This window comes from Hyperolius riggenbachi, chromosome 6 (assembly GCF_040937935.1).
Source record: "Hyperolius riggenbachi isolate aHypRig1 chromosome 6, aHypRig1.pri, whole genome shotgun sequence".
In the NCBI taxonomy this organism is placed as follows: domain Eukaryota; kingdom Metazoa; phylum Chordata; class Amphibia; order Anura; family Hyperoliidae; genus Hyperolius; species Hyperolius riggenbachi.
The window spans coordinates 293,902,211-293,926,333 of NC_090651.1; the positions used below are offsets into that span (position 1 = coordinate 293,902,211).

At 45.3% G+C, this 24,123-nt stretch overlaps 1 protein-coding gene across 5 annotated transcripts in view; it reads left to right on the top strand.

Moving 5' to 3' along the window:
• The window catches only part of LOC137521606 (carbonic anhydrase-related protein 10-like), a 549,933-nt gene that overhangs the window by 480,332 nt on the left and 45,478 nt on the right, over window positions 1–24,123 (top strand). For 4 of the 5 annotated variants that reach the window (XM_068241074.1, XM_068241070.1, XM_068241071.1 and 1 more), the window contains one exon: window positions 14,132–14,286. In XM_068241074.1, coding sequence (XP_068097175.1) covers window positions 14,132–14,286 — 155 coding nt within the window. Of the gene's footprint in view, window positions 1–14,131; window positions 14,287–15,397; window positions 15,507–24,123 lie in introns of those variants that run through there. The other variant, XM_068241075.1, reaches the window with a different exon arrangement.

Consider the following 24,123-nt stretch of genomic DNA (forward strand, 5'->3'; position numbering starts at 1 on the left):
ATGCCATCTGACATGTAGTCCTTGACCATCTTCTCCAGGCCATCGGTGTTGGAGGTGGATCTGCACGCTTGCTGTTCTGTGTGCTGCTGCATGGGTGTCAGAAAAATTTCCCACTCCAAGGACACTGCCGATACCATTCCCTTTTGGGCACTTGCTGTGGCTTGTGTTGTGTGCTGCCCTCCTGGTCGTCCTGGGTTTGCGGAAGTCAGTCTGTCGGCGAACAACTGGCTAGAGGAGGGGGAGGATGTCAATCTCCTCTTTAAAGTCTCCACAAGGGCCTGCTGGTATTCTTCCATTTTGACCTGTCAGACTCTTTCTTCAAGCAGTTTTGGAACATTGTGTTTGTACCGTGGATCCAGAAGGGTATAAACCCAGTAATTGGTGTTGTCCAGAATGCGCACAATGCGTGGGTCGCGTTCAATGCAGTCCTAGGCCGAAGAGGTCATAGCCTAGGGTCACAAAAACCTGTTTATTTGGGCTATTTCAATGGTAGTGATGGTGACATACATAAATCTCAGCCATGGCCGTTAGCAACGTCTGAATTTCACGAAATGTCTCATGCAGGTAGAAGACATATTGTTAGACTTGGATTCCAAAGATGGGGTCCCTACATCTCTGCAAACCAGAGTTACAGGGGTCCAAAATTTGTAAAATCCCCCATAGACTTTCATTGCCTCCCTATTTCACTTATCGAAGCTAGACACCTGGCACAAACTGGCAATGTACGCAATAGAGGTGCTGGCTTGCCCGGCAGCCAGCGTTATGTCGGAACGCTGTTTTAGTGCTGCCGGAGGCATTGTCACAGATCGGCGTATCCGCCTCTCCACAGAAAATGCAGACCGTCTGACTCAAATTAAAATGAATCAATCCTGGATTGGAAACGACTACGCAACACTCCCGGACCCCAACCAAGTAACATGAACAATGAACATCTGTGATGGGTTAGCGTTTCCGGTCCCTGTTTATTGAACCTCTCATCTGTATTAAATTTATGACTGCATGGCGACAAAACACAAATTGTTATCCGCACGCTTCTTGTCCTCATGCAAGGCCTGGGTTGTTGTGTCTCAAAGCGTGGCCTTCTCCTCCTGCGCCACCCTCCTCCTGTTCCATCACGTGTGCTGCTGCTGGGTTAGCGTTACCGGTCCCTTTTCCTGGAACCTCTTATATGTATTACATTTATGACTGCATGCCGAAAAAAAGCATGTTACCTGTGCAAAGAAAACAGACATTTCCCGCATTTAAAAGACAGTTTTCCCTTTGAAACTTTAAAATCGATTTTCTCAAAAACTATAAGCTCTTTTTCCTAATTTTTTTTTCCTCTTGTACCCACTCCCAAGGTGCACATACCCTGTAAATTTGGGGTATGTAGCATATAAGGAGGCTTTACAAAGCACGAAAGTTCGGGTCCCCATTGACTTCCATTATGTTCGGAGTTCGGCTCGAACACCCGAACATCGCGGCCATGTTCGGCCCGAACCCGAACATCTAGATGTTCGCCCAACACTACACGTGACCCGTTCGGCCAATCACAGCGCTAGCCGAACGTTCGGGTAACGTTCGGCCATGCGCTCTTAGTTCGGCCATATGGCCGAACAGTTTGGCCGAACACCATCAGGTTTTCGGCCGAACTCGAACATCACCCGAACAGGGTGATGTTCTGCAGAACCCGAACAGTGGCGAACACTGTTCGCCCAACACTAGCTGTGATACATGATGATGACTTACATATCTATCACCTGACCAAACTGATCACATGCTTCTTCATGAGTTCCCCTAGACACAACCATCACTATCTGTGAGTTTTAAAAAGACAAAAGTTAGATACCTACCTCACTAGAGGGAAGTCTCTGGATTACCTAGACTTCTCTTATCCTCTTGTAGCCCACCAATCCTGGCTAAGACCCTCCTCTTCTTCTTGGCCTTGCTCCCATCTGTACATAAGTGCAGCCACACTGCACAAGCGCACGGACGACACTCAGGCACGGAGAAAAAGGCTGTGAAAAAGTTCATATATTTTAGCTCTAGAACATTGAAAGCCTGTGTAATGGATGACTCATTTAGCTCAGACAGGTGAGAAAAGTAATATTGAAATTACCGTAAGTTAATCAGGAACAACTTACTTTGAGTGATTATTTTGCTTGTAAATGTGCTGAAAGGCTATAAATCAGGTGATAAATAAGTCATATATCAGACGTTTTGCGAATACTGTAGAGCCCATTATCAAAGATAAGAGTATACCTACAAATTAATATAAAAACTAATATAAAAACTGATGAAAACAATACTTGCATGAATAAATAACTGTTCAAAAAATTCCTCCGAAAACCTTCCATAGAATAAAACCATAAATCCTTTTATTAGGTCATCATAGAAAAATAGCAAAATAGGACAGCATGCAAGCTAAAAAATAAATAACTGTCTGTAACAGTATAAAATTATGCCTAGGTGGATATAAAAGTGTGCAGAAAGTGTGCATTAAAAAACCTATAAAAACCATAAAAAGCCTCCAGAAACATATATGACAGAGGAAACCTGATGCTCTAATGCAGAAAGGACTGTGTTCCTTTACGGTGTATATAAGCCAATGGGGATATAAACTACCATTGAACTTTGGACAGGAGACGTTGTCTATAGTGGAGAGCCAATAGTGAAATTAAGTTACCAGTAGGTGAATTGCCCGTGAATGTGATGAGGTATAACCTACCAAGGTAGCAATCTAGTGGATTTATGGTTTTTTTTGCCACTAGGCCTAGTATATTTAAACTCCCCTTCCGAATGCAGCAGCGCCCCTCCCATTCCATGTGTCGCCCCCATTTCCATGTGTATCATCCCTGTACTGCAGACCCTCTCTTTCATGCACAGCTCTCTGGGACATCAGCTGCCCTTTTCATGTGTTGCTCCCCATTTGCAGCCTTTTCTTTCATATGTAGCATCCCCTATTTTATGTCCAGGTGCCCCCTTCGGCTGAACCGCCCAAAGCCGGGGCCTTTGTGGCCTTTGCAGAAATCTGGACTTAGTTCTATTGATTGTTAGTGAATCATGTATTCAACAGCTCTCTGTCCATCTTTGAAGGGCTAGGCTTGTGGAGTTTTTACTATCTGACTATAGAGTGCCTCAGTTGGTACATCAGCCTGTCAACATCACCGTAGTTCAGACAAAAGATGCTGAAGCTGAACACTGTGTACAATCCACTTGAAAAGTCTATCTAGAGGTACAATTGTTGTGTATTTGTAAAAAGGTTATACAGCCGAAGTGCTGTGAAAGTATTCCCAGCTATGAAAAATAGCTACGAGAAATAAAACTAGAAATAATCTAATGTTCACAGGCGGGAGATCCCCCATGCCATCCTCTCTACCTCTCCTGAGTTTTCAGATAGGTTGAATTAGTTATTAGTCCCTAAAACAAGCTCAGTGCTGCAAAATTCTCCCTGAATCAATAATTTCCATTTATGAGTACAACTGTATTGACAATATTCCTAAGCTATTTCATCTCTGAGTCTTCCAGGTCGCAAGATAAGTACATTAATAACATTCACTTCCCTAGTAACAGCCAGAGTGTAAATTGTATGTGGCAACTCTTCCAAATATCGCCCCAGTGTTTATAGATGCTAGTTTGAACGCTGAGGGACTCAAGTACTGAAATAATGCTTGGGAGTGCTAAGTCAAATGTCTTTTTTTTTTTTTTTTACCAAGGATACACTATTGTCTTTTGTAAGCCAGAGTTTAATTGTGTATGTGTGTGCATGGCTGGATTTTAGGCAAGGCCACAAAGGCCATGGCCTAGGGCAACAGGAAGCATGGGGCGGGAAGTGGGCTGGCACACCCAAGCAGTTACACTGCCAAACATGTAAACCACAGTGATCACAGACCCAGTCAGTGGTCGTCCTGCTTCCACAGGGCAAAGCAGTCGAGCACAACACAGGATGGGGGAAGCACAGTACAGGAGAGCATAGGACACGGGTGCTCAAAAACAGGGATACACAGTGGGCAGGGTGGGCCTTGGGTAGTAAAATGTACAAATCCGGCCGTGTGTGTGTGTGTGTGTGTGTGTGTGTGTGTGTGTGTGTGTGTGTGTGTGTGTGTGTGTTTTGTCTCCCAACTCCTTATTAACGTTATAGCAATTCCGCCAACATTTGACATTTCTCTCCCCCACCGAGTTCACATTCAACTAACATGGAAGCAGTCATCTTGCTTATTAAATATCCAATTCAATGTGTTGTTAAAACACTGCTATTTTTAGACATCACATATTTCTGACTTTGTACCTTGCCTACAGAAGCTATCAAGTCTTATCTACAAAAGTAGAGATAAAAGAACAATTTTTGAAGCCTGGTGAGCTCAGTACTGTGACTCAACTCCGTGCAGCTCAGTGCCTAATGCTAAGTACACAAATGCCATGACTGGCCAATTGCAGTTCTAGAAATGATCTCTCGGGCAAAAAAAATCGGATATCGATGCAGATGCTGTACAGATAAATGGAGGAAGGGGAGAGGGATGAAGATTGGCACAAGTCAGAATGGGCGAGGGGAGAAAAAATAACATTGCGATCAGGCATGCTTTAGTGATGGGGGTCTGTAAGGATCCAACATGATGGATCTTTGAGTGATGGGGAGTGTACACTATACACACACTAGCTAGCTGAATGATCTTCGGTCAATGTGGTCATTATCAGCTGTTTTGGATGATTTTTAGGTGCTGTGTATACATACCATACTGTAATATGGCTGTTGAAGAAAATGAAACTAAACCTATTAACCATTTAATTTGCATCTTTTTAAACAATAGTTTATCCATAAAATGTTGTGGCTAATCTTACAAGGTGTATTTTGACTGAAGCTCTCTGTTTTGAAAAAAAAATTGAAAGAAACCAGCACTGACAGAAATGTGCAGGCTGCTACTGCTGATCCCATTTAATTGTATTAATTGCCTGGCTCTCATGCTCATTTTTGGCTTCAGTAATTTCTGAGTTGCATGATGAGAACGAGTGAGAAGGCAATGAAGTCAGAATACCTGATCTGCATACTTCTGGCTCACTGGCTTCAAACATATTAGAGAGCTGGATCCCCAACTCATTATACTGTGCTGACAAACTGCAGCCAACACACAGGGAAACAGAACTGCTTATCCATTTATGCTGCCCATTTACGAGATTGTGCTGGCTAAGTTACAACGCAGTGGAAAACCTTCTCACTGCAGCATTTTCCTGCATGTTGACGTTTTTTAATACTCACGTGAAATGAATTGTGGTCATAACGTACCCCGGAACATTCTGCGAGACAACGTGCCACTTGGCAGCTGACAACTACACATTCTGAGCTCTTATAGAGGACTAGCAAAAAGACCACCAAACTCAAGTGAGGTGGCTAACAAAAGGAATATCCGTTATCAAGCGGCTTTCCTGTACCGAGGTAAGTATGTAAAGACAAGATTGTGCACCAATGTATTAATATCTGTTTATTGGAGTAAACACAGAGAGGTAGCCATTCAGCAACAGACGCTGTTTCGGACTCTCAGTCCTTTCTCAAGCTGTGTAGGCTCTCTCTGAGGTCAAGGCTGTTGACCAAAGCAAGGGTCGGGGGCTGTTGACCAAGCTGAGGGTCGCCGCAGGGCCTGGTCCAAAGCCTTTAGCAAACAAGTGGAGCAAAACAGGGGGAAAAGGAAGGCGCAGACCGTGTCCCAGGAGGATTATGCACAGAAATAGGTAATTACTTTTTTTAAACTCAATCACCTCAGATGTCTTTTAAATCAAGATTGCAGCTAGTCATATTAAACAAGGTAAAGTTAATCTTAATGTACTTTATTTATTAAAAAAAAAAAAAAAAAGGGAACTCACTGAAATGTATTTATCTACAAAATTATTATTTAACCAGACTGCTTATAAATTCATGATGAATCCTAAATGGAAGAGGGTCTTAATCTGCAAATCCAACCACCATCCACAAAGCAAATATTTTCCATACTCTTCTCATAAATTGGATCCTAATATATAGATCATTATGAATTCATGCTCTATGAACTAATATATTGGACGAAAGCATAATGTGTCAACAGACCTTAAGGGCACTTATATTCAAGCATTTCTGGGGATAATCAATGCTTGTCTATCATCATCATGAAAACTGAGCCCTAGAGATCAATCAAAGTTTTTCAAAATGTGAAGCTGGCTCATCTGAAAAATAATGTATGGCCATTTAAAGTGAACCTGAAGTGAAAATAAACTTATGACACAATTAACACTATGGGCCTGATTCACAAAGCGGTGCAAACACTTTGCACGCCTGTGAAAAGCCCTTTATCACGCCTAAACTTAGTTTAGGCGTGATCTGAAGGAATTCGCGCGAACTCCCGCGCGCAAAGTTTTGCGCGCGCAGCGCACCGTGCTTCGCGCGAAGTGCCCATTAAGCCCTATGGGACTTTGCGGGCGCGCATACGCGCGTACGCGCGTACGTGCGGGAACTTCGCGCGAGTTAGAGCACAAAGCGGTGATAACTTTGCTGGTGCAAAGATTATCACGCCTAAAGTCTTTTAGGCGTGATAACTGAGTTATCACTGCTTTGTGAATCAGGCCCTAAGGATCTGATTCACAAAGCTTTTCTGTTAAATTATCTCACCTTATTTATTAACTCACAATTTACCTCTCCTTAAATGACTTAACTCATGATTTACCTCTCCTTAGCTAACTTAACTCATTGTTTAGCTCTCCTTATCTAACCAAAATCATGATTTACCGCCCCTTATCTTACGCACCTCATTATTTAGCTCTCCTTATCTAACTTAAGTGACATAACTCATGGTTTAGCTCTCCTTATTTGACATAACTCATGGTTTAGCTCTCTTTATCTATTTATCTCATGAATTATCTCTAATTTGTTTATCACACGTAAGTCCTTACAGTTAAAGAGGAACTCCAGTGAAAATAATGTAATAGATTTAGTCAGTGTTTGCCCATTGTACAATCTTTTAAATCCCTGATTTATATTCTGACATTTATTACATGGTGACATTTTTACTGTTGACAGCTGATGTAGCTGCTGCATGCTTTTTTTGGCAGTTGGAAACAGCTGTAAACAGATATTTCCCACAATGCAGCAAGGTTCACAGACAGGAAACTGCCAGGAGTACGTACTCAGAGTTTCTTGTGGGAGGGGTTTCACCACAATATCAGTCATACAGCGCCCCCTGATGGTCTGTTTGTGAAAAGGAATAGATTTCTTATGTAAAAGGGGGTATCAGCTACTGATTGAGATAAAGTTCAATTCTTGGTCGGAGTTTCTCTTTAAGGTGAAAAATATGTAACCTTTGTGAATTAACCCCATAATATGTGTGGTGTGAATGACAAAGAGAACATTACAAACATGGAAGTGATTTTCATATTTTTATTTTCAGTTTAATGGCTTATTATTATTATTATTTTTTTTTTTAATTGCATTAGTCTGTAACAGTTGCTGTTTAGAATCCACTCTCTGCCTTGCAAAGCTGAGAGAGTCGTAATGTTCCTTTGAACTTACCTACACTAAAACCTTAATAGGAACTAAATTTGGCAAGCTATCAACAAGTTTTTTGCATAGATAACAACTCAAGTTTTTTTAAACTTTTGCTGTACTGGAAACAGAAAGGGATTACATACAATTTCTTACTAGTATTATATGTACCAATGTTTATCTCATCATGTCACTTGTCACTTCAGGTACACTTTTTAACAGGAACTGGAAGTTTGAGCTCTTAGTTTGTTTTTTTTTGTTTGTTTACCCACTTCAGTACCAGCAGTCTCTGGCCCCTTAAGGACCAGAGACTGCTAGTGCAAAAAGCGGGGCAACCTTCGTCATGCCACAAGAACCGACACACCGATCTCCTTTCTCTGAAGCCCACTCGCCCCGCTGTTGCTATGACAGCAGAGCTCCGTGAGCAGTTCTGGAGCTGTTTTTGTTGGCTCCTGACCCTGTGTTCACTGTGAGCCATTGTGATTGGCTCACAGTGATCACAGGGTCAGAAGCCAATGAAATCGACTCCTGACTGGCTCACGGAGCTCTGCTGTCATAGCAACAGCAGGGCGAGTGGGCCACAGCGACAGGAGAGATCGCCAGTAGCGGTGAAGTGTGCAGCGCGGAGATTGAAATCTACGCCCTGGCAGGGATAATAACCAGGGCATAGATTTCAATCAGCGCAGTCCGGCAGCGGTTAAAAGTACTTTACTAAGCAGTGGCTGAGGAATCAAAACACAGAGTTTGTGCAAAAAATTTATACAAATTAGAAGCATCTTAATTGCTTCTTCCTACCTACTCTTCCACTAAAAACCTGATGAACTGGTCTTCTCTACAAATGCATTGTTTGTGTGCTATAAAACTTTTGTGGTTTTGGCCAATGTCCTTTAGAAGTTAGGTACATACTCACACTCCTTCTAAGGCTATGTCTACATTAGGGTGTTGCGGTGCATTGCATTTGTCCATGTAATAATATTGATAATGCTAACATCATGCAATTATATTGTAATGGTATGTTCACATTGGTGAGTTAGCAGTGCAGTACAGTGGAATCCGCGGACATAACACAAGGCATGCTCTGCGATGTCCGGCAACATGTATGTTTGCAGTTGTGGTGAAGCATTCAAATCCCTGCACAATCTGGGCCCTGGATACATGAAGGACTTGCTGAAGCTGCACCACACCTCCCACAACCTCAGATCAGCAAGTTCTATAAACTTGGTCACTCCCAGAGTGCACCTCAAAAAATCTGGAGACAGAGCCTTCTGTCATGCTGCCCCTACTCATGGCTGGATGGTGTAATGGTTAAGGGCTCTGCCTCTGACACAGGAGACCAGGGTTTGAATCTTGTCTCTGCCTGTTCAGTAAGCCAGTACCTATTCAGTAGGAGACCTTAGGCACGTCTCCCTAACACTGCTACTGCCTATAGAGCGCGTCCTAGTAGCTGCAGCTCTGGTGCTTTGAGTCCGCCAGGAGAAAAGCACAATATAAATGTTATTTGTCTTGTCTTGTCTACTCTTTGGAACTCCCTGCTACACCCAGTAAAGACAGCACCATCCCTGGAGCTATTCAAATCCAGACTGAAAAGCAACCTGTTTAGCCTGGCATTTCCGGACTTATAAAATTCTTCCTCTGTACCACGATGGTCTGAGCCATGCTTATGCGCTTTGAGTCCTACGGGAGAAAAGCGCTTTACAAATGTTATTTGTTGTTGTTGTTGTTGAAGCAGACTCTTCATTGACTTGTATGCTTAACTCTATGGGCCTGATTCACAAAGCGGTGCAAAGTGTTTGCACGCCTGTGAAAAGCCCTTTATCACGCCTAAACTCAGTTTAGGCGTGATAAAATGAAACTCGCGCGAAATTCCGCGCGCAAAGTTTTGCGCGCGCAATCACCCGGCGCACGGTGCAGTTTGCGCGATGTGCCCATTAAACCCTATGGGCGCTGCGCGCGGAATTGCAAAGTATTGCGCGCGGGACTTTGCGCGCGATAAAGAGCAAAAGCGGTGCTAACTCAGCAGTGCACGGCTTATCACGCCTAAAGTCTTTTAGGCGTGATAACTGAGTTATCACCGCTTTGTGAATCAGGCCCTATGTGTTGTATTGGGCTCTAATGCATGATGCGATTCTTCACCAACTGCATTGAGGTTTATGGGCATGAGAAAACATTAGCACAGATAAGTATATGTGTAAAGAAAGATATAGGGCAGGCACCACAGCACTGTGTCTTTCATAATTAGGGCTTATTTATATGGAGATGTAGTTGCAAACACAAAAGGATTAAGATGAAGTAGGGCCCTAGGCAAGACAGCAGCTTTTGCCCACCAGTGATGATTACCTGGCTTTTTTAGTAAGATTTGGGGGGGTGGGGGGACTAGCATCCACCAAGTCCCCCGACTCTGTCCAGGCCCTAGGTAACTGCCTAGGTTTTCCATATGGATGATCTGGCTCTAGTGTGTGCATAGTGGAGAAGTGCAATTTGAAGGTAGGAATAAAAATTGTTAAACTAAGCTTTAAATACTTTGCACTTAAATGTATGTACCTTGTTATATGTATGGTTCAATTTAAAAATATCAATATGCCATTTTCTTGTAATTGGTAGAACACAGCAGACATTTCAGGGCTCCTTTTTCTCCCATTACAAGCAGTTGTTCTTGTTTTCCTGACATTATGGCTTCTCCTCAGTCTGCCCACTTGTGTTTCCCCCTCACAGAGCTGTGCAGCTCGCCTTCAGTCACAGAGAGTTCACTGGTGAGATCAATGACTGACTTCAAGCTGTTGATTTCAGTGCGTTTGGCTTGATAGGCCATTAGGTGAGAAGGCTGTCAGCTACATGGATAGAACAGAACTGAGATATGAGGCCATATTGGGATTAAATATATTGGTTACTGCTGAGGGAATGACGCACCCCATCAGTATTTTCACAGCTCCCCATTACCGCCGTCATTTGAAAGAAAAGTTTGTGTGAGTTACAAATATACACATGCATGTGCCATTTAGATATAATGACAGCAAGGTGCAGCATAAGTCTATATTCAATAACCTTACAGGAGCTCATATCATTTATTACTGATACTAGAGCAGATACACCAAGCTAATATTTAAATTGTATCACCAGTCAAAGAAATAGGACAGCATTGCTTTTCTTATGGCCAGGCTGGAATTCAGTAGTGTTTTATGATTGGAGATTGTTTTTATTACGGTAGATCCTGAAACTTTGATGCACAAATGAATGAGACATCTCTCCTCCTGTCTGACCCCGATTCTCATTTCCTGCACCATGTTGGTGGAGGCAGAGGCAGCCTGCGGGGGTGAGTGGGGCGGCCGCCCCAGGCCCCGCATCTGAGGGGGGGACCCGCGGTTGCTTTTTTGGCAGTTGGAAACAGCTGTAAACAGCTATTTCCCACAATGCAACAAGGTTCATAGACAGCAAACTGCCAGGACCATGGTTCTCACAGTTTCTTGTAGGAGGGGTTTCACCACGATGTCAGCCATACAGAGCCCCCTGATGATCCGTTTGTGAAAAGAAATAGATTTCTCATGTAAAAGGAGGGTATTAGCTACTGATTGGGATGAAGTTCAATTTTTAGTCACGGTATCTCTTTAAACAACCTTTCCGCAAACAATTGTTCTGCCTACAGTCAGCTAACAAAAATCTAGTGTGTGTACGTTGCATAACCCTTCCTTTCCACAAGCAGCATGAAAATAAGATGATTAGGCTGCTCTCATCAGATGCATAATGACATTTCTACAATAACACAGAGATAGTGTTCAGATTAACCGGCTCAAACAAGACACAAAAAAACAATAATCACTGAAGTCATTATGAAATAAGCTGAAGTGCTCCATAGCCTCAAGAACAAATTCACAGAATAACGAGTTTAAGGGACTAACAAACAAATGATTACATGCTCGTGGCTTGTTTCTGTGTTTTCATGGCCGAACATTAAATACACGGCACGATTTTCCGTGAAACCGTTAGACTTTTAGTGCGCTTTTCAATCACATATTTTCATATGGGGAATAAGGGTAACGAAGAATATTTCGGCATGCTGTGATATTCTTAATTGAAAATCACAGCATGCAATTTCCAGGCTTAGCTGAAGAAGCTGAAACCAGTTCTACGCAATGTTCTACGTGAATCGCTCTTGTCCCGGCACAAGAACGTGGAGATAGTAATGCATTTCCAAACGATGCTGTGTGTAGGAGAGACAGAGAATTCCCATTCAAGTCTAGACATGCTATGCTTTTCTATTAATCTCTTCTGCCATGAGGATGGAGAATTGACTACACAGAGGTAAAAACTTGGTCTGCTCCCGGCTACGATCAGCATAGACAAAGCTAGGGCTCGCTATTCTAAAGGGATGGTTTAAAAAGTTAAAGAATCTAAACAGTGGCAGGATTTCTTTGCTTTGCTGAACACAATGAAAACAGGGACGAAGATACAGAGCTGTGGGCCTCACACTTGTGTAACCAGTGAAGCTATATTGGGAAGGAGGGGCTGTTAACATTGCCAGGGAAGCTATATTAGGGAGAGGGCCAGAGCCGGGACAAGGTCCTCCAGCACCCAAGGCTGAGACACCAAAGTGCGCCCCTCCATCCCTCCCACCCCAGCAGTCACACACTGATTGCTATTAGACTAAGAGGCGCCACAGGGCCCACAACCTCCCCAACACCTTAATATCTAGTTATCTGGCTTGCAGTCACTGCCATGTATCCCCTTTTCTTATTTATTTCTGCTACAAACACAATTAGGAATGACAGCTGATTGGATTCTGCGCCCCCTCCTACACTGTGCCCTGAGGCTGGAGCCTCTCCAGCCTATGCCTCGGCCCGGCCCTGGAGAGGGCCAATAACATTGCCAGGGAAGCTATATTGGGGAGAGGGCCAATAACATTGCCAGGTAAGCTATATTGGGAAGGGAGGGAGACCAATAAACACTACCAGGGAAGCTATATTAGGGAAGGAAGTGGGCCACTAGCACTACCGAGAGGACCGGCGCTGCCATGCAGGCAAACAGGGGCAACCTCTGCAAGTGCCACTGCGCCACCGGACCCTGCCAAGTTGTCTCTCGCACTGCTCCCTGGTGCCCCTGCACATTAGCTACATACTCACTTGTCCCAGGCCGGCGGCAGCTGCACCATCCGTGTAGTTTTAAATCACGCTGCACACCTTTTCTCTATCCGGCGCAGACAGCATGATTGAAAACTGCAAGGATGGTGCAGCCGCCACCTCCCAGGACAAGCAAGTCAGTGATTAAAGCAGCTGATGTGCAGGGGCCTCGGGGAGCAGTGGAGTAGCGTCTAGCATGGAGAAGGGGAGGAGGGACTATCATGGGGGGTCTATCCTGGGGGTAGTGGATTGGTATTGGGGAGGGAGAGGGAACTAGGCACCAGGGGAGTTATATGGGGGAGGGAGTGGGGGAAACTGGAATAAATGTACAGTGCCTATCTTGTTTGTTAACCAGGGACTAAATACATTCTAACCTAAGAACGGATCCAAGAGAATTAATCTACAGTCCCTATCCTGTTTGTTAAATGGGGGACTACCTGTGTTGTAAAAACAATTTCAACCAATTGTGTAGTCACAGAACAATGGGCCTCAGTGTAAATTTTACTGTACACTTCAACAACCACCCCCCCCACCCACACACACACACACACACACACACACTCACACATTACACACACACACACACCACACACACACACACACACCTCCCTGGCACTGCATGTGAATAATAATCACATGATATATATGACCAAAATCCTCCAAGGACAGCCACTGTAGGAGAGAAGTGTGAAACGAGGAAAATGAATGGTTGGTTGATGATTACCACTATTAAAAGTGAATATGGAGGTGATCATTACCACTAAAAAACCAATAAGGAGTTAATACAGTGACTGGGGAAAGTACCCATATGGGATCCAAGGGCCATGGTGTGTTTGAAACCTTTGCATCCCCTGTTACTATGCCAGTGATGCCCACAATGAAGACTGAATGCAGAACCCCATCCATGCCATCAGGGGAAGGGGTTCAGTAGCAGTAAAAATCTTGGCAAACCCTGTTCCTGTGCGGGCAGAGTATAAGCCATCTAAATATCAAATATTCCTATTTACAAACTTTTCACTTTTTTCAGATAATTGCACACTGCAAGATTGCTACTATTAGAGTTTAAAGGGAAACTGAAATGAGAACATATGTGCCATGTGTATTTCCTTTTAAACAATACCAGTTGCCTGAAACAAACATGTAGTTAATCCAGTTAATCCAGTCAGTGGTCCATCAGAAACACCTGATCTGCTGCATGCTTGTTCAAGGTCTATGGCTAAAAGTATTAGAGGCAGAGGGTCAGCACAGTAGCCAGGCAATTTGCATTGTTTAAAAGGAAATAAGTCCTTAGAGAAGATCTATACTGAGAAATACAACAAAGCATATATCAGTAATAACCCAACTGTTACCCAGCTTATGCTATAGTGCCTTCCATAGCCCCTTGTTAGTTCTCTCCAGCCCCCCTTGTAGTTCTCCCTATCACCCCATGTAGTGCTCTCCATTGTTCTCTACACCAACTGGGTCAGTAGTATAAATGTGCATTTGAAATTGTTACACCTGTGTAAGTTTGTGACGCAATAAACTTTTATTTCCACAGATGAAGTAAATTACGTACAAGATCTCAGCATTGAAGAACTGTATCCGGAGTCTTTTGGATTCCTGACATACCAGGGCTCCATGACCATTCCTCCATGCTATGAGACAGCTACCTGGATTATAATTGATAGACCTCTGAATATTACCTCCATGCAGGTACTGTCTACTGCTCACTTCATTATATTCTTCTGAGTATTGTTCACTTGCTTTGTGGGTGACTGTGTTTCAAATTGCCGGCCAGCAGGCCCAGTCCTCCCATGATGCCAAGTGAGGTGACTTCCTCAGGCAGCAGAAGTCGGGAGCAGCACCAGGCAGAAACAGGAAGTTAAGAGAATGCCTGGCCAACCTATACTGGGGACAACTGTACCTGGCTAACCTATACTGGGGGCAACTGTACCTGGCTAACCTATACTGGGGGCAACTGTACCTAGCTACCATTACTGGGGGCACCTATACCTGGCTACCTACCTATACTGAGGGTGTTTCTTGGGGGGCTCACTGCAGCTATAAAGTGCAGTGCACACTGTCTGGTGCTGTGCGATCTTTCCAATTCAGGGGTGCGCATCTTTACAAGTTTGCCTTAGGCAGCAAAAAGTCTACAACTGGCTCTGCCAGCCTGAAATGATTGCTCGGTGCTTCTAGTTCTCTATAAAGTGGAACTCTTGGGAAAATGTTGTTCTAAAGGCAGTGGAAAAAGTTTAGAGTCTAGATCAGATTTTTACAACTGTTTTTGTTGTCTGTGTTATAGATGGTAAGCTTTCCTCTGATGGTTTATTGGAGAAATAGGTATCAGTGGCCAAGAGGGTAAATAAAACTCTTCCTAGTTGAGATACAGACAGCAATAAAAAGGAAAAGTTAGAAATTCAGTCATCTTCCTTGATGGGGCTTCTGCCAGCCCCCTGCAGCTGTTCTGTCCCGCGCCGGTCCTCAACAATCCTCCGTTTCCCCACCATCAGCTAGTTTTGTTTTCGCCAACCCAGAGTTGCCGGCCCACTGGGCCTGTACAGCTCTGATAACACATATCCTTGCTTGCATTCCCGAATGCAATAGCATCTGGCACCTGCCCAGGATGCTATTGGGGACAGGTAAGCGAGCAAGAATATGCGTGGCCAGGGCTGTACAGGCGCAGTGGCCGTCGACTCTGGGTTGGCGAAAACTAGCTGGTGGTGGTGAAACGGAGTATCATTGATGACTGGCGCAAGACAGGACAGCTGCAGAAGGCTGGCAGAAGCCCCAGGTAAGTTTCTTTCTTTTTTTTTTTTATTAGCAACCTTCAGTTCCACTTTAAATCAAGAGTCAGCCTACTGTGCATCCATGGTTCTGGCTCCCTGATCAAAAGAAAGAAGAGCAATTGAAAAGATGGCTCCTGGTTTGGATCCTCCTCATCTTCAGATTTATAAATATCCAAATGAAGCAGTAAAGTCTTATTGTGATGTTGCTATACCTCATCCCTATGGTTTTATTTTATATTTTTCAATCAGCAGGAGCAGGACTACTAGTCCTTCATTACTATACCAAGGTGCCCATATTTTATCAAATTTGCTGGGGCAGTTACAATTCTTGTATATCATACGATAAGGGAGAAGACCGTTATTAATCATTTTTTTCCCAGTGATTGACAGAGGGAAGCTTATTTCCCTTCTATTATTATTATTAGTAGTAGTAGCACCAAAATCTTCTGCAGCGCTGCACACAGTACATTGTCTTGTCACTTACTGTAACTGCCTCTCAAAGGGGCTCCCAATCGAATCCCTACCATAGTCATATTGTGTAGTGTATGTATCGTAGTCTAGAACCAGTTTAGAGGGAAGCCAACTAACTTATCTGCATGTTTTTGGGATGTTTGAGAAAACCAGACTGCCCAGCAGAAACCCAGACAGACAAGGGGAGAACATGCAAACTCTGTGCACATAGTGCCCTGGCTGGGATTCGAATCGGGGGAACCAGGGCTGCAAGGGAAGACTGCTAACCATTATGCCACCGTGCTGCCCACTTTCATTATTTCTTTGCGAGCATAAAAACATACAATACATACAAGATATTGGGCATGTTTATTGGAAGGAACACCATCCAGTAGGACAAGTGTAACGATTGTGGAATTCTCTCCGGGGTCAGCGCACAGGACACGCGCTGACACTGCGGAAATCCTCCACAAGCGTATAATTTGAGAGAACCCAGCAAAAGGTGCAACGCACCTGTAGAGGAAAGTTCCTGTCGGCAGATGGAGCTGTGGAGTGCAGAGGAACAGATCCTCTGCCCTGCCACAGACGCCAGATAGGAACTGTACGAAGGGAAGAAATGCAGGGCAAGATAGCCCTTAAAGAGAGAGAGAGAGTAAAGCGACAGAGTGTATGTGTGTCCACCAATCTAGTCGCCACCCAGCGACGATGAACACACAACCATGAAGATCAGGTGAGAAGGCAATCGCAAGAGATGGCGATTGCTAACTGTGACACAAGACAGAATAAGCACAGAGGAGGAATGTATGTGTGTGCACCAATCTAGTCGCCAACCCGTGACGGTGAACACACAACAGAGGAAACCAAGTGAGAACGCAATCGCAAGAGAAGCGATTACGAAATGAGAATGAGCACAGGGACAGAATGTATATGTGTGCACCAATCTAGTCGCCAACCCGCGATGGTGCACACACAACAGTTGAAACAAAGTAGGAACGCAATCGCGAGAGCGGCGATTGCCAGAGGTGACACAAGACTTAAGCAAGACAGGGCACAAGAGTAGCAAAGGCACAGCAAATCATACAATGAGAAGATAAGGAAAATAATAAATGCTAACTAAACGCGAACACCGCACTCATTCGCAACAGCGAACACGTTTCCGCACGTTAAGCGCAACAGAGACAAGCACGCCTAACTAACCACCGCCACACAAACACGAAACAGAGAACGTGAGCGCTTGCTTAACGGTTACCTCACCGAGCCTACAGCAAGCGTTCGTATCAGACAAGACAGACAGACGGACAGGAAACAGGATAGGAATGATCCACTGCTCTTTCCGCCAGAGCGAGTGCGATCCAAGTAAAGCAACAGAGCTTAGCAGGATCCACTGCTCTTTCTGCCAGAGCGAGTGCGATCCAAGTTCAGGGACAGGATAGGAAAGATCCACTGCTCTTTCCGCCAGAGCGAGTGCGATCCAGGTTCAGGGACAGGATCACAGATCAGATGGATCCACAGCCGCTACTGCTAGAGGCTAGTGCGATCCAAGGAAGCCAGGCAGATGAGATAGGCGGTAGCAACCGCTGCTCCAGCTATACTCCAAGAAAGCAGACCAGAAGGATCCACAGCCGCTACAGCTAGAGGCTAGTACGATCCAAGTAAGACAGATGAAACAGAAGGGGCTACCAGTAGCAACCGCTGCTCTGGTTAGCACCCACAGACAGACAGGACGATTTCCTATCGACCACCGTTGGCGACAGGACAATCACAGCAGAGAGGCAACATAGACAAAACAGATAAGCAGGCTAACTGCACTAGAGGAGCTGCCTAGTGCAGTCCCCAGAATTACTCTAAGATAACTATAACAATCCAACAGGGAAGGCTGACACTCCAGGAGTGTATTTAACAAACCGTTATGACCAGCAAAGCCTTCTGGGAGCAGAAGGCTTTTATACTGCCAGCCCTCAAAGGAGACAGCTGGGCAATTTGCATGTATGCAAATCCCTCAGCAAAGCAACTCTGAAAGTTGCAAGATGAAGCCAGGTCTCTTTTCCAGAGACCTGCATCTCTCAGACATAAGGAATGGTCAAACAGCTGTATGCCTGTGCAGCCAGCTGAGCGGATCATTACAACAAGAAGGTAAACCCTGGGGGAGCATGAAACATGAGTGGTTAGAGGTCATTAATAGTGCAAAATATTCTTCCCAAAATGGATTCAGTTGTGTACAGTTCCTGAACATGGGAAAGAAAGTTCCTATTTCTATTTGATACCTAGGACAGTAATTAATGTTAGTATCGGAAATTTTATCCATTCTTCCTGGAGTTAAGTACATATATCTTCTGCGTGCGAATTGGACCTGTATTAGCCAGTTTGCTGTCACAGTGTTTTTGATCAACCTTTTGTTGTAAATACAGGTAGCATGCCAAAGGCTAGGTAGGCAATTGCCTGGAGGGGCTGGTGGTGGTGGTGGGGGGGAGGGGGGTGTTAGCATTTGTGAAATCTAAATGATTCTTATGATTACTGTGGCAATCAGGTGTTGAAATGCTATCTAGTGAAATGTTAAACCTGAAATATGATTGGTCACTCAGGACATCACCTCACTTTTCAGTTCAGGCAGTTTTTCTTTTCTTATGCACTAGCTTAATTATATCGTTTATGTGGTTATATTACTGCGTAGTTCATCCTCTCGTGTACTTTATTCATCAGAATAAGATCACAAGCAATAAAATGTAATTAAAATATAATTGTAATTAAAATATAATGGAAGTCTTTATAATTACATTATCAATTATTCCCATGTTAAACCTGAGGTTTGGAGATAGACTATTACATGGCTATAACTGCATAGCTCTAGCTGGAGAGTTAAAAGGCAACTATCATTAAACAACATTCAAAAGTGCTGCATGATGTTGTCTGCCTATGTGTTAATTCCTAGGTCAGTGTTGTTGTTACTAAGTAATCTTAATGGCCTCAATTCACTAAGCTTATCTCCTGTCTTTAATAACGTTTCTAGAGTGGTCACCATGGTGATAAGGCATGTCGTATTCAGGAAACATTTTACCTCAGGCAAACCTAAAGTTAACTCTTCTGTCTTTAAGTTAACTCTTCAATCCTTAAAATAACTCCACAGTTAAAGACAGGCTGTTTATTAACTGCGTGTGAAAATAACTACAGAGGAGGTAAATTAACTACAGAGGAGGTAACTTAAGGAATGAAGAGATAAGATAACTCTCTCACTGTGTGGAGGTAAGTTTTCTCTTGCCTTATTATCTCCAGCATGATCTTAGTGAATTGAGGCCAACGTGTTACGCAGTTTCTTAGCCGCCATAATATTCTGTGTGTGGCTTTTTCCACTTTGATGGTGTTGTAACAACAACTGTTGTTGAGCTCTGCTTGAAAACATCATGAGGACAGGGTACACGGTACTGTCAACTGTCATGTCTTCATGTGCTTTTATCCAAGCAATTGCTTTATGCAGAGGCACCCACTGGCCACTTTATCAGGTATAAGTGTTCAAATGCTTCATAACACAAATAGCTAATCAGCCAATTACATGCCAGTATTAGAGATGGCCCGTATTAGAGAAGGCTCCGATTATCGGTTCATGAACCAGGTTCGCATACTTCCGCAAAAGTTTGGTTTGCGCGAACTTTCGCGAAGAGCAATAGACTTCAATGGGGATGCAAACTTTGAAAACTAGAAACACTTATGCTGGCCACAAAAGTGATGGAAAAGATGTTTCAAGGGGTCTAACACCTGGAGGGGGGCATGGCGGAGTGAGATAAACGGCAAAAGTCCCGGGAAAAAAATCTGGATTTGACGCACAGCAGCGTTTTAAGGGCAGAAATCACATTGAATGCTAAATTGCAGGCCTAAAGTGCTTTAAAACATCTTGCATGTGTATTCATCAATCAGGGAGTGTAATTAGAGTACCGCTTCACACTGACACATCAAACTCACTATGTAATGCACCGCGAACAGCTGTTTGCATAGTGACGGCCGTGCTGGACTGGTGTGCACCATGGCCAGATTGCTCTTCCTCAGTGATATCAGGTAATGTCTGACTGCCTTATCAACTTTCAATGGTTCTTTCTCTACCATTGTTAAAGCTTACATCTATTTTTTTAAATACTTGTTCTGCTTGCTGTTCAGTACCTGCAACGAGAATCTGTTATGGAGGGTAAGTCTGCCATTGTAAGTGACCACGGGTAATAACCGGGGAATCAGGGTTTGATTCCGGTCCAGAGTGGGAGCCGAAAAGGCTACCACCACAACACATCAAAGGACGGCAGCAGGCACGCTGTGGGCAAAGGAGCAGGAACGGCTACTACACATCCAAGGAAGGCAGCAGGCATGGCATGCACGTCCCGAGGTAGTGACCAAAAATAACAATACAGGAGGACTTTCGAGGCCCTGCTGTATATGACACTGATTTACTTTACTACCTGTAACGAGAATCTGTTATGGAGGGCAAGTCTACCATACATTCACGTGAAAGGTATGCACTGACTGCCAGGTATAATACAATGTGCAGTCACAGATGCAGGGAAAGGTGTGCAGTGACTGCAAACAGCTGTTTGTGTAGTGACGGCTGTGCTGGACTGGTGTGCACCATGACGAGAGTGCAGGTGATGGCAGCTTTCCAGCCCATATGGTCGCCGGGCTGAGGTAGCTGAATGACAGAACAGTGACTGTCCAGCTGATCAAATTTGGTCTGTCCACAATGAAGCAACGACCTCATTATCTTTGGTGTGCCACCTCCCGAGACACTCAAATAGCCGGCGGTCATTGCTTCGTTGTGATACGCAAGGCCCTTCACCGCGGCAAGGTAATGATCACGAAGGGGAATTGGCACATGTACATGCCTTTTGTTTTGTTGTTGCTGCTGCAGTGTAGCAAGAAAAATTAGGCAGGCATGTACATGCACCAGAAAAATTATTATAGCGGCCACTGCTAGCAGCGGCCTTAAAAATTCAGAAATCTACCTGGAGTCCTGGACCCTGTTGGTGGTGGCAGAGAAGGCAGTCAAGCTGCCTGCGGGCAGAGGTGCTGTGTGGAGAGCGACTTAGTCTTAGGGCAGGCTGTCACACGGCGTGCAGGCAGAGATGCTGTGTATGGGAATGGACTTAGTCTTGGAGTGGGAAGTAGGCCTCCGGGATCCACGCCTCATTCATTTTGATAAAGGTGAGGTACTGAACACTTTTGTGACTTAGGCGACTTCTCTTCTCAGTGACAATGCCTCCAGCTGCGCTGAAGGTTCTTTCTGATAGGACGCTTGAGGCAGGGCAAGACAGAAGTTTAATGGCAAATTGGGACAGCTCTGGCCACAGGTCAAGCCTGCTCACCCAGTAGTCCAAGGGTTCATCGCTGCTCACAGTGTCTACATCCACACTTAAGGCCAGGTAGTCGGCTACCTGCCGGTCCAGGTGTTGGTGGAGGGTGGATCCGGAAGCGCTAAGGCGAGGCGTTGGACTAAAGAATGTCCGCATGTCCGACATCACCATGAGATCGCTGGAATGTCCTGTCCTTGCCTGCGTGGACATGGGAGAAGGATTACTGGCAGTGGTACCTTTATTGCGTTGTGCTGTGACATCACCCTTAAATGCATTGTAAAGCATAGTTGCTAGCTTGTTCTGCAAGTGTTGCATCCTTTCTGCCTTCAGGTGAGTTGGTAACATGTCCGCCACTTTGTGCCTATATCGAGGGTCTAGTAGCGTGGCCACCCAGTACAGCTCATTCCCCTTGAGTTTTTTTATACGGGGGTCCCTCAACAGGCTGGACAGCATGAAAGATGCCATCTGCACAAAGTTGGATCCAGACGTACTATCCATCTCCTCTTGCTCTTCCTCAGTGATGTTACGTAAGTCCTCCTCCTCCCTCCAGCCACGAACAATACCACGGGAACGTTGAGCAGCACAAGCCCCCTGCGATGCCTGCTGCGGTTGTTCTTCTGCTGCCACCTCCTCCTCCAAAGAAACACCTTCCTCATCATCCGAGTCTGACTCCTCTTTCCCACATGACTCTTCCTCCTCCTCCCCCCTCTGTGCTGCCGCAGGTGTTGAGGAAACATCTGGTTCTGATGAGAATTTATCCCACAAAGCTTCCTTCTCTTCACGCTCCTCCACAGCTTGATCTACCACTCTACGCACGGCACGCTCCAGGAAGTAAGCGTACGGGATCAAGTCACTGATGGTGCCTTTACTGCGACTCACCAGGTAGGTAACCTCCTCAAGCGGCCGCATGAGCCTGCATGCATTTTGCATCAGTGTCCAGTTGTTGGGCCAGAACATCCCCATCTCCCCAGATTGTGTCCTTCTACTGAAATTGTAGAGGTACTGGGTGATGGCTTTCTCCTATTCTAGCAGGCGAGAGAACATAAGGAGGGTCGAATTCCAGCCGTCGGGCTATCGCAAATGAGGCGTCTCACCAGCAACTTGTTTCTCAGCCGAATCTGGGTAAAGCGTGCCATGGCCGTGTAAGACCGCCTGAAATGCCCACACAACTTCCTGGCCTGCTTCAGGATGTCCTCTAAGCCTGGGTGCTTTGACACAAATCTTTGAATGACTAGATTCAGCACATGTGTTATGCAGGGTACATGTGTCAGTTTTCCCAAATTCAACGCGGAAATGAGATTGCTGCCGTTGTCCCACACCATGTTGCCGATCTCCAGGTGGTGCGGGGTCAGCCACTGATCCACCAGTTTGTTAAGAGCAGCCAGGAGAGCTGGTCCAGTGTGACTCTCCGCTTTGAGGCAAGACATGTCTAAGATGGCGTGACACCGTCGTACCTGGCATGCAGCATAGGCCATGGGGAGCTGGGGCTGTATAGCTGGAGAGGAGATAGCTGCACCAGTAGAGTTGAACTGCCACTCAGCCAAGGAGGAGGAGGATGATGACAGCGAAGAGGATGTAGCAAGATGAGAGGAGGTGGCAGGAGGCCTGCCTGCAAGCCGTGGAGGTGTCACAAGTTGGTCCACTGCACAGCCACGTACTCCCTGCTTGCCATCAGTCACCAGGTTGACCCAATGGGCTGTGTAAGTAATGTACCTGCCCTGACCATGCTTGGCAGACCAGGCATCAGTGGTCAGGTGGACCCTTGACCCAACGCTGTGTGCCAGAGATGACACCACTTGCCTCTTAACTTCACGGTACAGTTTGGGTATCGCCTTTTTAGAGAAATAATTGCAGCCTGGCATCTTCCACTGCGGTGTCCCAATGGCCACAAATTTACGGAAGGCCTCAGAGTCCACCAGCTTGTATGGTAACAGCTGACGAGCTAACAGTTCCACCAAGCCAGCTGTCAGACGCCGGACAAGGGGGTGACTGGCAGAAATTGGCTTTTTCCGCTCAAAGATTTCCTTCACAGACACCTGGCTGCTGTGGGCAGAGGAGCAGGAACCGCTCAAGGTCAGAGGCGGAGTGGAGGAGGGTGGCTGTGAAGGTGCAAGGGAGAAAGCGGCTGAAGATGATGCACCTGAAGGAGGAAGAGTAGAAGGAGGGTGGCTTTTCTTTTGTGTGCTGCTTTTGCTCAGATGCTCTTCCCATTGCAGTTTGTGCCTTTTCTCCATGTGCCTTCATAAGGCACCTGTCCCTACGTGATTGTTGGCCTTTCCATGGCTCAATTTTTGGAGGCAGAGAGAACAGATGGCATTGCTCCGATCTGAGGCAGACACACTAACAAAATTCCAAACCACTGAGCCCCCCTGGGGTGATGACACTATGGTGGCATCAGCAGCTGACGTTGAAGGGCATGTTGGCTGGCTGTACATAGGTGGCGATAGATGCAGCTGGACACTGCCACCAGCAGTTTCTGAGGACAGCTCCCCCTGCTTCTTTCAGGAACTCGTCTCCTCCTACTCCTCTCTGACTCCCCCTCTGAACTGTCCCCCTGTTCATCTCCTCTATTGGGAACATACATGGGATCCATATCATCGTCACCATCATAATCATCCTGCCCAGCTTCGTTTGCCTCAGACACCTCCAAAACTGCACCAACAGCAGGTACTTCTTCATCCCCCTCCGCACACGTTACGTCCATTGTGTCGCCTACCTCAGACATATTAGGTGGTGTAACTTGCTTAGCGCCTTCATCTGGTTGTAACAATAATGGCTGTGCATCAGTGATTTTCCCACCAAATAACTCCTGCGAACTGTCAAATGTAGCGGATGTGGTACTTGGAGTAGCACTGGTAGCTGCGTAAGATGAGGTGTTCTGTGTTAAATAGTCAACTACGTCCTGACAATCTTGGGAGTTGATGGGACGTGCCTTCTTCTGAGCACTGTACTTTGGTCCAGATCCGCACAAAATCACATCACCA